Source organism: Monodelphis domestica, chromosome 3 (genome assembly GCF_027887165.1).
Source record: "Monodelphis domestica isolate mMonDom1 chromosome 3, mMonDom1.pri, whole genome shotgun sequence".
Classification (NCBI taxonomy): Eukaryota; Metazoa; Chordata; class Mammalia; order Didelphimorphia; family Didelphidae; genus Monodelphis; species Monodelphis domestica.
The window spans coordinates 85,511,415-85,525,688 of NC_077229.1; the positions used below are offsets into that span (position 1 = coordinate 85,511,415).

The window sequence follows — 14,274 nt, forward strand, 5'->3', positions numbered from 1 at the left end:
AATGACTAGCAATAGGAGATTTTTTTCTATCCATGCCAAAGTTCAATACATAATTCCTATTGAGTCCACTAAAACCCTGAAGCCTTTTGAAATTAATTGCTTTTCTAGATACTAACCTATCGTGAGTTCATTTTGTACTATTCCTGAATAACCTCCTCAAACCCAAGAACATTACTATAGCTTCAATCCAAAGATTGAGTTCTCCCAAGTGCCACTTTCTACCAGAAAATTGTCTGACAATAGGACTCAATAATATTGGTTGATTTCAATGCATTCATTTCTTCACATCTCTTACAAAAATACTGAACAAAGATTGGGCACAAAGATCAATTAGAGTGAGAGAAAGGAAAAGAAAATGAAAGGAAGTAAAAGTTAAGAGAGAAATATTAGGAGCACAAGGAGCAATATAAAATCATAAGATCTCAAAACTAGTTAAGTTCTCAGAAGTCATGTTGCTCAATTCCCATATAAACAGGGATACCCCCTATAGAATCCCCCATGAATGTTCATCCAGCCTTTGCTGGACTCCTCAAAAAACAAGGAAATACCTACAAAGGCAGTTCTTAAATAAATTCATAAATTATTCAAACTAGAAGGGATCTTAGAGATCACCTAGTCCAACCCACTAATGATGTGTAGAAACAGAGGAAAGAAGACCAATAGAACAAAAAGTGTGAAAGAATTAAAAGAATAAAGGAAAATTTTGAAGAAGGAATAAAGAGGGGCAGGTATAGTACATGGACCAACCTGACTCTACTGACTGGAACAAAATGTAGTAGCTCCTCGTAGTGTGTTCCACTGACTCATTACCTCATGTGTTGATTACTGAACATGTTTTATCTATCCAATATATTATAAGCTCCTTAAAATCACAAACTATTTTTGCTATGTATCTCCAGAACCTAGTATGATGTCTTACACATAAGTGTTGATGAATGCATATTGAATTCAACTGAATTAGACATGGTAGGACAGGACAGAACTAGACTGAATCAGATTGTATTGTACTAGAGTGAACTGAATTAGACCATAGTGAACTGGATTAGATTGAATTGGACTGAATTAGACTGGAGTGGACTGGATTGAACTGAATTTGGATAGGACTGGACTAGGCTATACTGGATTACACTGGGTTGAATTGATTTGGAAGGGAGAAAGGAAGGTAGGCTATCAGGTCCTAGCAGTGGAATTAGTAGAAGATCAGTTTATTTGGGTTCAGATTTGTTCAAAACCAGCTTGTCCACAATTCTTCTGTTTTTGTTGTTATTCAATCATTTAAGTCATGTCCAACATTTCATAACCTATTGGGTTTTTCTTGACACACCATATCATACTCCAAATCTTCATTTCTCTTTTTTTTAAGTATAATAAAATCACTTCCATACTTTTAAAAATTGCGGGGGGGGGGGGTTCTTGACTGAGTGGTTTTTCATTTACTTTTCTAGCTTGTTTTACAGATGAGAAAACTGAGACAGACAGGGGTGAAGTGATTTGCCAGAATCTCACAGCCAGTAAGTCTAAAGTCTGATTTGAACTCAGGAAGATGAGTTCTCCTGACTCTAGCTAGGTCCAGAGTTCTATCTACTATGTCCCCTAGCTGGACACCTTACTAGTTGTTTTGAGCTCTGTAGTTAGGTGACCAAGATGTAGGAAAAGTCATAAGAGATTTCTCCAGAAAGCTATTAGTCACCCCCACTAAATGTTTGAGAAGCAAGTGAGAGTTCCATAAACCATGGAGGAAAGCAAGAGACAAATATGATTGAAGAGGTGAACTTGGGGGTAATAAGTAGAAATGAAGGGGTTCTTGGCTCTGCAGATGATACTTCAATGAAAGATGTTTGGGTTCCTTAGTAATAGCTATAAAAGCAGAATTGGCCAAATGGAAAAGAAGGTTCAAAAGCTCACAGAAGAAAATCACTTCTTAAATATTAGAACAGGGAAATTAGAAGCTAATGACTTTGTGAGATATCAAGAAACAATAGAACAAAATCAAAAGAATTGGGGGGGAAAGAACAGAAGAAAACATGAAATATCTCATTTTTAAAAAACTGACCTGGAAAATGGATCTAGGAGAAACAATTTAAGAATTATTGGACTACCTGAAAGTCATGATCAAAAAAAAAATCCTGAGCAGGCATCATAATACAAGAAATTATCAAAGAAACCTGGCCTGATATTCTTGAAGAAGAGAGTACAATATAAATTGAAAGGATCCACCAATCACCTCTGGAAGCAAATCTCCAAATGACAACTCCCAGGGATTAGATTAGATTAGATTAGATTAGATTAGATTACTTAGATTCAAGAGCCTTCGAGTCCAGGAGAAAATATTGAAAGCAACCAGAAAGATATAATTCAAATACCATGGAGCTACAGTCAAGATTATACAGCATTTAGCAGCTTCCATATTAAAAGATCAGAAGCCTTGGAATATGATATACTGTAAAGTAAAAGGTCTAAGTTTACAACCCAGAATTACCTACCCAGCAAAACAAAAATGGTTATTTATAAATCAGAATATTTCCCAGCATTCCTAATGAAAAGACCAGGACTAAACAGATATGATGTCCAAACATGAGACCTTGGAGAAGTTTAATAAAGTAAATAAGAAAGAGAAAACTTATGGGGTTCGATAAAATCAAACTATTTATTTTCCTATGTAGAAAGAGGATATTTGTAATTCTTAAAAATTTTATCAGTAGTAGGGTCACTAGAAGGAGTATACAGAGATAAAGGATGTGGGAGTAAGATGATTAGGATGATATGATATGCAAAAAAAGAGGTAAAAAAAAGGATTGCACTGAGAGAAAAGAGAAGGGAAAGGTAGAATGGGGTAAATTATCAATCTCACCTTCCACTTTATTTTTTTTTATTTTTTCCATGGTTACATGATTCTTGTTGTCTCCCTCCCCTCTATATTCCCCCCTCCCAGAGCTGACAAACAATTTCACTGAATTATACATATATTATCACTCAAATCCTATTTCCATATTATTCATTTTTGTAATACAGTAATCTTTTAAAACTAAAATCCCAATTCATAAATCCATATAAGCAAGTGATAAATCACATTTTTCTTCTGAACTTCTATTTCCACAGTTCTTTCCTTGGATGTTAATAGCATTCTTTCTCATAAGTCTCTAGGCTTTGTCATGAATCATTGCATTGTTTTAGGGAGCAGAGTCGATCACATTTGATTGTCCCACAATGTTTCATTTACTGTGTATAATGTTCTCCTGGTTCTGCTTATTTCACTCAGTATCAGTTCATGTAGGTCTTTCCAGTTCTTATAGAAATCAAGCAGTTCATCATTCCTTATAACACAATAGAATTCCATGACCATCATATACCACAATTTGTTCAGTCATTCCTCTATTAAGAGATACCCCCTCATTTTCCAATTTTTTGCCACCACAAAAAGCAGAGCTATAAATACTTTGGTACAAAGAGATTTTTTTTTTAATCTCTTTGCGATACAAACATAGATCAAAGGACATGCATTCTTTTTTTTTTTAAACCCTTACCTTCCATCTTGGAGTCAATACTGTGGATTGGCTCCAAGGCAGAAGAGTGGTAAGGGCTAGACAATGGGGGTCAAGTGACTTGCCCAGGGTCATACAGCTGGGAAGTGTCTGAGGCCAGATTTGAACCTAGGACCTCCCATCTCTAGGCCTGGCTCTCAATCCACTGAGCTACCCAACTGCCCTCGACATGCATTCTTTTAAAGCCCTTTGAACATAATTCCAAAGTGCCTTCCAGAATGGATGGATCAATTCACAACTCCACCTGCAATGCATTAGTGTCCCAATTTTGCCATATCCCCTCCAATATTTATTATTTTCTTTTACTGTCATATTGGTCACTCTTCTAGGTGTAAGATGGTGCCTCGGAGTTGTTTTTATTTGCACTTCTCTAATCAGGAGGGATTTAGAACATGTTTTCATATGATAATTGATAGTTTTGATTCTTCATCTGAAAACTGCCTATTTATATCCCTTGACCATTTATCAATTGGGGCATGATTTGGTTTCTTGTAAATTTGACTTAGTTCTTTGTATATTTGAGAAATTAGACCTTTGTCAGAGAATTTTGTTATAAAATTTTTCCCAGTTTGTTGCTTCCCTTCTAATTTTGTTTGCATTGGTTTTGTTTATACCTAACTTTTTTAATTTAATTTAATAAAAAATATTCATTTTACATCTTATAATGTCCTCTATTTCTGGGTAGGTGTTAAATTCTTTCCTTTTCCATAGATCTGAAAAGAATACTATTCCTTGTTCACTTGATTTGCTTATAAATATCACTCTTTATGTTTAAATCATATACCCATTTTGAACTTTTCTTGTTATAGGGTATGAGATATTGATCTTAACCTAATTTTTGCCAAACTGTTTTCCAATTTTCCCAGCAGTTTTTGTCAAATAGTAAGTTCTTATCCCAAAAACTGGGACCTTTGGATTAAGTGACCACAAGATTGCTGAAGTTATTTACCCCTAGTCTATCCCATTAATCCACCCTTCGATCTCTTAGCCAGTACCATATTGTTTTGATGGCCACTCCTTTATTGTACAGTTTAAGATCTAGTACTGCTAAGCCACCATCCTTCACATTTGTTTTCATGAGTTCCCTTGGTATTCTTGAACTTTTGTTCTTCCAGATGAATTTTGTTGATACTTTTTTTCTAATTCTCTAAAATATTTTGGTAGTTTGATAGTTTGGGCACTGAATAAATAAATTAATTTAGAGAGTATTGTCATTTTTATTATATGAGCTTGTCCTACCCATGAGAAATTAGTGTTTGTCCAACTGTTTAGATCTAGTCTTATTTGTGTGCAGAGGTAAGAATCTATTTTAAAAAAGGAATATGGGGGGAAACCAGCATACATGCAGGATGGTTTATTTTGGTTTTGGGGGGGTTGGGTTTGTTTGTTCATTAATTTCATTTCCATAGACACAGAAGCAACTAACAAGATTTGGCCAGGGTTCTGTTTCTTTTATTGTACTGACCCTATATTCATGTGTGTGACCTCACCTCAGACATAACTACAGGTGTACATCCATAGTTGTTATTCATGTGTTATCATGCATGCATTAACCTAGAGATGTCTGGTATCATTTCAAAATGTGAGAATAGGCAGTCCTGAGACTTGTAACTTTCACCTCAAAATGTCCAATGTTAATGGAAGAGACAGAGAAATTTAGAAAGTTAGTCTTGTGATTTCCCTTAACAGTCTAGCAGAAAGACAAATGTTTTAGTTTTTACTTCTTTCTTGGATTTTTTTCTCCCTATAAATGATTTATTATCTCTACTGTTATTTTTCTTCCCACATTTTGAATAGTCTCTATGGGATCTAGATGGATTGATTTGTTATAGGCATTTTTCTCTTGCCCCCTTGATTTTTGCTCTTTGGGACATTTTTTAAATTCATAAATCCATAAAGGTAAACATATATACATATATCACATAGATTTTAAATAATATGTATAGTACAATATTATGTAATGGTTTATAACATATCCATACATGCATATATGCATCTATGTGTGTATATACATATTTGTCAACCCTGTCAACTCCATTCCTAGTCAAAAGTTTATCATTCCTAAATTTTAAGAAATTATTCTGAAATCCAAATACCGTTCTAGACACCTCTTCTTTTTTTAGCTTATTTATTTTATAACAAATTTCCACATAAGTTTTCTAAAGTTATATGATCCAAATTGTCTCTGTCCCTTCTTCCAGAGCTGACAAGCAATTCAATCTGGACAATACATGTATTATCATGCAAAACATGTTCCCATATATATTTTTGTAAGTGCATAATATAAAACCAAAATCCCAAAACATATGCCCAAATAAACAAGTGGTAAATCATAAGCTTCTATCTGAACTCCAACAGTTTTTTCTATGGAGGTGGATTGCATTCTGTTTCATAGCTCCCTCAGAACTGTTCTGGATCATTGTATTGCTGTTAGTAACTAAGTATATCACAATTGACCATTCCATAATATTGCTGTTACCATGTACAATGTATTCATGGTTCTGCTTATTTCACTCTGTATCAGTTCGTGTAGTCTAAGACACCTCTTCTAAACCATCTACTCACTTCCCAAATCTGCCTTTCTCTTCAAAAGCCCTTAACTTTGACTAATGAAGGTACTGACAATACCACACATGTTCCTTAGGTCTTCAGTTTTTTGCCTAAAACTTTATAATCCTTAACCATGCTTGATAAATTCCATGTTAATATTATATGTGTCCATGTGAATCTCCAAATGTAGGTGGTTATTATTAGGCTTGACAAATCCTGTATCCATTCCCCAGAAGACAGAAGATTTCCCTATTGTTATGGTTAAGAAAGCACCTAGCCCTGCTCTGCTATTTGCAGAATGTCGGCAGCTATCAGTTGTCTCTTCTGCTCCTGGCCCTATTTAGTGACATCACAACTATGGAACCACATCATGATTCCTTGGAATATAAGTAGTGCCTCTCTAGTCAGAAGATTCTACCCTCTCTTCTTCAGGAAGAAATCCATAGCAATTGCTAAGCTCCAAGTATTCAGTGATCATTCTTATTTCTTTTTCTGAGTCACATTCTTCTGCCCTTTGCTGCCTCTTCAGATACTTTTTCTTCTTTTAAAAAAAAATTGAAGAATTCATTCCTTACCATCATCAAAAAAATTTATTAAGCATATTCTATATGTCAAGCATTGTGTCAAGTGTAGGGGACAAAACAGTCCCAGCCCTTGGTGAGCCCACATTCTAAATCCCAAGATATAGAGTATAAAGAAGAGGTATTATTCTTTTGGAAAAGAATTCTTTTGTCTCCCTAAGAAACTAATATAAATATAGAGCATTAAAAATAAACTAGAAATTTCCCAAATGTGAAAAGAACTATGAATTTTCCTGTTTTAATAATCCTATGTAATATATTGCAATGATCCCTAGACTTGAATTCAGAATGCAATCAGTAAAGGTTTCTTTCTTGTCTAGCTGTCTGAAACACCACAGGTTCAAACATGTGTACTAAAAATTATTTCCTAGAATTTACAAACACTCATCAGAGACCTTAACAAAGTCACTGGACTAGTGGTGTGGGTAGAGCAGCAGATGTGGGCCAGTTCTCAGTCTGTCTCTATCTCTGTCTCTTTCTCTGTCTCCCTCCTCTCCCTCCTTTTCTCCCTCTCTCCTTCCCTCCCTCTCTCTCTTTCTCTCCCATTCTATCTCTGTATCTCCTCTCTGTTCCTCACCCTTTTCTCTCTGTGTATCTCTGCCTCTGTCTCTCTGTCTCTGTCTCTCTCCCCTCCCTCCTTTCCCTCTCTCCCTCCCTCTCTCTCTCTTTCTCTCTCCATCTCTCTTTCTCTCCCTCCCTCCTTCCCCTTCTCTCCTATTATATCTCTGTCTCTTTCTCCTCTCAGTTCCTCACCCTCTTCTCTCTGTGTATCTCTATCTCTGTCTCAACCTGCTAATAAAATGACCTCCTGCCTTTCTGTAGACTTTTAGAAGACAACACACAGAGCAGGTAGGTGGATAGAGCCAGGCCTAGAGGTTTAGTTCAAATGTGACCTCTGACACTTCCCAGCTTAAGTCACTTAATCCCAATTGCCTAGTCCTTATCATTCTTCTGCCTTGGTACCATTACCTGGTATCAATTCTAACACAGAAAGTAAGTATTTTTTTAAAAAGACAAAACACAGGCTAGTCTGGGCTGCTACTGATTCTATATTTAGTGCCACAGAGTACCCACAAAGGACACACAGAGTACATAGGGGTCACACTAAGATTCTATGAGATTCAGTGATTTTTAGGGGGAAAGACGAAGGGGCAAATACAGTAATTATGAAAAAGGAAAGTTAATTTAAAAATAATAATACATTTTATATTTGTTCCTTCTTCAATTCATCTAAGTAACAGCTGATCTTCAAAAATGTTACCAGCAGAGCACAAGATCTGATAGGTATTACAAGCTTAAATAGATTTGAATATGGATTCAGGGATAGATATTGGTCTATTGACCTAGAGCTAACTTAATTTAGTGCAGGGAGAATCACTTTTTTAGCTAGCCAACAAGGTGAAGGAAGAGTTTTTGTCACAATTACATCATGAAAACCATCTACAAAGATGCCAAATTTGGGGATTAAAATTTACTAGAATGAAGAAAGAAGGAAACAAGCATTATTTCAATGCCTACTATGTGCCAGACTTTAGTACTCAATAAATATTATGTCTTTTGATTCTCACAACAATCCTGAAAAGTAGGTACTATTATTTTTCCCATTTTACACTTGAGGAAAATGAGGTTAGCAGAGGTAGAGTGACTTGTCCAGGGTCACACAACTAGCAAGCATGACTTGCTACTGAGTTTGAGACCAGATTTCAACTCAGGTTTTACTGATTACAGGTCAATTTCTCCATCCATTGCACTGCCTAGCTGCCCCTTGTTTCCCCAGCTCTTCAGGGTCTGGTGCAGGTATTATTGCTGGCTCCTTTGTTTCTGGATCTATCTTTTAGGGACCAGTGCCGTTTGCACTAAGGAGCATCCACAGTGAAGAAATCTCATGTCAGTTTTCTCTCCCTCCTCAAGTGGAATTTGTATCCTCCATGTCTTATTTTCCCAAACTTGACTTTCCTCCAAAATTCCCTTTTCTATTGAGGATACCATCACTCAGATTCACATTCTCAAAGTTATCCTCCACCTTGCCAATCCTTCAACGTTTACATTTAATCAAATGACAACTCTGATTGAGTCTACCTCCCAAACAAATGTCATACACTCCTGAGGGATATAATAGATAGAGTTCAGGACTTGGAGACAAGAAAGAACGAGTTAAAATCTTGGAAGCATCTAGGTGGGCCAGGATTTAGAGCCAAACCTAGAGGGGAAATCCTGGGTACAAATGTAACCTCAGATACTTCCTTGCCATATGATCCTGGTCAAGTCACTTAACTCCCATGGCCTGGCCCTTACTATTGTTCTGCCTTAGAACCAAAACACAGTATTGATTCTAAGATGGAAGGTAAGAATTGTTGGGGGGAGTGGTTATCCTTGTATAACATCTTTGTGGTTTTTTTTATTTTTATTGTCATGCAAAATATACTTCCATATTGGTCATTGTTGTAAGAGCAAAGTTATACATAATCAAAACCCCAAAATAAAACCAAAATTATACTGCTGTGAAAGACAACTCCAACGTTCTTTCTCTGGAGGTGGACAGCATTCCCCAACATGAGTCTTTCAGCATTGTCCCAGATCATTGCACTGCTGAGAGTAGCCAAGTTTTCACAAATAATCACTATCCAATATTGCTGTTATTGTGTACAATGTTCTCCCAGTTCCACTTGTTTCACTCTGCAGCAGTTCCCACAGATCTTTCCAGCTCTTTCTGAAATCATCTTGCTTGTCATTTCTTACAGCACAATAGTATTCCATCACCATCATGTACCACAATTTTTCAGACACGCCCCAATTGATAGACATCCCCTCAATTTCCATTCCTTTGTCACCACAAAAAAAAGCCACTATAAATATTTTTGTACAATTAGGCCCTTTCCTTTTTTTATTATCTCTTTGGAATGTAGACCCAGAAGTGGCATTGCCAGATTAAAAGGTGTGCACAGTTTTAAAGCTCTTTGGATATAATTCCAAATTGCCCTCCAGAATGGTTGGATGTGTTCAAAGGTATGAGAAACAAACAAACAAATTTAAAATCTTGCCTCAAATATTTGCTGGCTATGTGACCCTAAGCAAGTCATTTAACTTCTGCCAGCCTCAGTTTCTTCATATGCAAAATGAAGATAACAACTACCTCTTAAAGTTGCTGTGAGAGTCAAATGAACTAACATGTGCAAAACACTTTGCAAACCCTAAAATGTTATGTAAGCATGAGTTGTTAGTACTATATCTATCCCCTTCTATCCATTCCCATAAGCACCATTTCAGTGCCATATTCCCACTTCCCTAGACTATAAGAGTTTCCAAATTAGTCCCCTGATTCCAGACCCCCACTTCAACTTATCCTCCATAGACCCAACAAATTCACCTTTCTAAAGCACAGATTGTATTTTGACGGCTCCTTCCACCTAATTCCATGTCACTCTACTATATAGGAAAGTTTAGGACATCCTTGTAACCTATATAATAAAATTTTAAACTCTTCAAGTCCTCCTCATACTGTGGCCCAAATTTGTCTTTCCAGTCATTTCACTTCATCCCCCTTCAGGTGCTGTATGTTCCAGGCAAAGAGGTCTACTCACTATTCCCCAAATTCAGTGCCTGAGTTCAAAGAATGCTAGAGCTTTTGTAAATCTTTCCTTCCTTCAATAAAGACTCTGCTCTTGCACTACTCCCACTAAAAGTCTTTCCTTATCTCACTGTTAGTATTTTCTAATTTTCAAAATATTTATTTATCTTAGCAAATACTATATCCTGACCCATAAAATAAAAACTACTTGAGAGCAAGGGCTACTTTTAATTTTTTTTCTTTGCATCCCCAGAAATTAACAGAGGGCTTTGAACATAATTGCCTCTCTTCCTACACATATTCCTTTATAAGACATTTTCATATGCATACTATCATTTTAAGCACAAAAGAAAAATAAAAGGCTTCAATGGAGGCATTATAATCTTCATTTCTCAGATAAAGTCATTGAGGGGGGCAGCTGGGTAGCTCAGTGGATTGAGAACCAGGCCAAGAGACAAGAGATCCTAGGTTCAAATCTGGCCTCAGCCACTTCCTAGCTGTGGGACCCTGGGCAAGTCACTTGACCCCCATTGCCTAGGCCTTACCACTCTTCTGCCTTGGAGCCAATACACTCCAAGACAGAAGGTAAGGGTTTCAAAACATAAAAATAAATAAATAAAGTGATTTTGTCTTTGAAAGCTTGTGATTTGCCAATGGCACGGGGCTTAAAGTGGCAGACCAAAGAGAAAAATGCAGATCATGAGATTTCATATCCAAAGCTCTTCAATAAAAACAGACTAGGTTCTGATGTAGCAAGAAACATAAATCCAGAAGTCAGTGCCATTGAAATGACAGGAAATAGAAACCAAGAAGCACAAGATTGGTTATATACAATCAAAAAGATACAAGCCAACCAGAAAAGCAGAACCCTGGAGAGTTTTGAACTTCTCATTTGGGTATTTGGTCTCAGCTTTCAGAGTCACATTCCTAGACCCAGTACTATGGTCTTTCATTGAGAGGAGGAAGATCTGCTAATGAATTTCTTTAAGGCATCCTTTATGTCCTTGTTCCTCAGGCTATAGATAAAGGGATTCAACATGGGGGTTACCACGGCGTACATCACTGAGGCAACCATGCTCTTCCAAGAAGAATGGGTAGCTGAGGAGGTCATATATACTCCAAAAACTGTGCTATAGAATAATGAAACAACACAGAGGTGAGACCCACAGGTAATAAAAGCTTTATACTTCCCCCCAGCAGATGGGATTTTCAAAATAGATGAACAGATCTGAGTATAGGAAGTAAGAATCCCTGTGACAGAGACAATACCCAAGAGGCCGGTTGTAAAATAAACCAAAATGTTGTTGGTGAGGGTTTCAGAACAAGAGAGCTTCAGAATCTGAGTAAGATCACAGAAGAAGTTTGGGATTTCATGGTCTTTACAGAAAGAGAGATGCATCACCATGAGATTGTGAAGGAGAGAAATTAAAAGACTAAGAGCCCAGGAGATCAGAACCAATAGGCCACAAAGCTGTGGGTTCATGATGGCTACATAGCGCAAAGGATGACAGATAGCCACAAAGCGATCATAAGCCATCACAGAAAGAAGGAAATTGTCCATACAAGCAAAGATTAGAAAGAAATACATCTGTGTGAGGCAGCCAGCATAGGAGATGGCCTTACTGTGTATCAGGATGTTTGCCAACATCTTGGGGATTGTAGTGGACACCAGACAAAGATCCACCAAGGACAGATTAGAAAGGAAAAAGTACATGGGTGTGTGAAGATGGGAATCAGAGCCAATAGCCAGCATAATAAGCAGATTCCCAAACAAGGTGACAATATACATGCCCAGGAACAGCCCAAAGAGAGGTAACTGATGCTCTGACTTCTCAGAAAATCCCAGGAGGAAGAATTCAGAGACGCATGTTTGATTTCCTGGTCCCATGTAGGTAATTTGTCTGTCAGAAAAGAGATGAGGAAGAAAGTGAAATAGGAAATACAATCATTCTTTATAGAGAGGAAAGAATTCAGAACTTCAATTAGGAAGTCCATGAATTGGAGTTCCAACTCTACCATTTACCACCTGTGCAAAATTAGGTTCTTCATGTTCCCTTTCCAAGATTTGGTATCTTCATTTGCTAAAAGGGTAGGAACAGCTGGTCCCTTCCAATTGTATGTTACTCCACCCTGTCTTTGGGAGGTAGGTGCAATAGCCAGAGTACCAAGTTTGGAATCAAAAGATCCATACTAAATCCAGCTCTGCACAGTATATATTTGAGATATGGGAGATTTGAGATCTAGGGCAAATCACTTCATCTAAGCATCAGATTCTTCACTTGCAAAATGAGGAGTAGGGAATAGATGGCCTCTTAGGTTCCTTCCAATTCTAACACTATAAGCCTAGGAACTACAGATTCTGACTATGTCTCTTCCTTATATAGAATGTTCTTTATTATTCTTAATCTACTTATGATCCAATTTACCTACCACTGACTTTACATTTTTATTTTTTTAATGTGTTTCTAACACTAGCTCTGGACCCCTGGGAAAGTCAATTAACTAACAAACTCCAGGCAACTTTCTAAGAGGATGAATTTCAAGGAAGGTGCCGTTCCTATCCCTTTAATGGACAGGTAGATGAGAGAGATACAGAGACAGAGACAGACAGAGGCAGAGACTGAGAGAAAGAGATGGATGGATGGATGGATGGATGGATGGATGGATGGATGGATGGATGGATGGGTGGGTGGGTGCATGGATAAAATTTATATAACCCCAGTTCAAAGTCCATTGATATGGGATTCTCACCTTATTGGTAAAGATGAATGTCCTTCCCTTGAGTGAGGAGCAGGATGGAGTTGCCTTCTCAAGGAGAGCGAAGGGAGGAAAGAAAGGAATTTGGAACTCAAAAATTATTTTTAAAAAGAATATTAAAAGTGTTTTACATGCACCTGAGAAAAATTAAATTAAGACATTCTTTTTAAAAAATCTATGAGAGGTTTTTGGAGTTAGGAAAGATTCCAGATCCAGAGTTCCTAAGACTTCCAAGTGATGACTGGAGCTACTGGATGCATGAGTCAGGCATGAGTTTTGAACTATCTTTCATTGTCTATACTCTTTTGCCAACTTGATCTAGCAGTATCAGAACTAAGCAAAACAAATGAATGATTTGTTTCCTAGAATTCATCATTTTGAAGTGTCTGGTAAGTCAGTTGGTCAATAAACATTATTATGCCAAGCATAAGATTTTATATTTAATGCTAGAGATGACAGGAAGCCACTGGAATTTACTAAGTGGAGAAGGGGGTGGGTGACACAGTCATGTCAGTACTTCAGAAAGTTCACTTTGGCACTTGGTGTGGTATCTAAAGAATACTGAGTGGTGGGATTAGGTATGGAGATACAGTGATGTGTTACTAATTTTATTATGCATTGTCATATTATCATATATTGTTTATTTGCTTATATTCATTCTATTCTAAGACTATTACATAAGATAGGTATGTTACATCTCTTCATCTGATTGAATTTGATACAATATGCCAAGGTCATATGACTAAGGGTTCAGTGAGACATTAGTTCAAGTAAAAGATGGAATTTGCAACAAGTTGAGGTTCAAGAACATTTTAAAGGGGAAATCTTCAAAAATCCACACTTCCAATAAGACAAGTTGGTGCTAACCCACAGGAAGAGTTACAACTATGGGACTTTCTCTTCTTTCAACCTTTCCTCATACCCACCCAGTGGAAAAAGAAAAAGAAAAAAACAATATAAATGAACAACAGAAGAAAGAAAACCAAGGCAATTTTGGACTGTACTAAAGAAGCATAGCTTCCAAGAATAAGACAGTAATAATCCTTCTATATTCTTTAAAGACAAAATATGTCCTCAGTATGGAGTCAGTTCTGATTACTATTTAAGAAAGGTTTTGATAAGCTGGAGAGTGGCCAGAGGAGTGTCTTTACTGGAATGGTAAAGGACCTTGGGTCCATGACATATAAGGATTGCTTGTGGGAACTTGGGATATTTAGCCTGAAGAATTGAAGACTCAGAGGGGGATAGGATATCTGGGTTCAAGTATATGAACAGC

General features: G+C 36.9%; 1 protein-coding gene across 1 annotated transcript; it reads right to left on the reverse strand.

Annotated features, from left to right (window-relative positions):
• Positions 1 to 11,104: 11,104 nt before the first annotated feature.
• Positions 11,105 to 12,672, reverse strand: LOC100012711 (olfactory receptor 7C1). The gene has a single exon (XM_001367036.3). The coding sequence runs from the start codon at positions 12,127 to 12,129 to the stop codon at positions 11,191 to 11,193; it is 939 nt and encodes a 312-aa protein (XP_001367073.2). The 5' UTR covers positions 12,130 to 12,672; the 3' UTR covers positions 11,105 to 11,190.
• Positions 12,673 to 14,274: the final 1,602 nt, after the last annotated feature.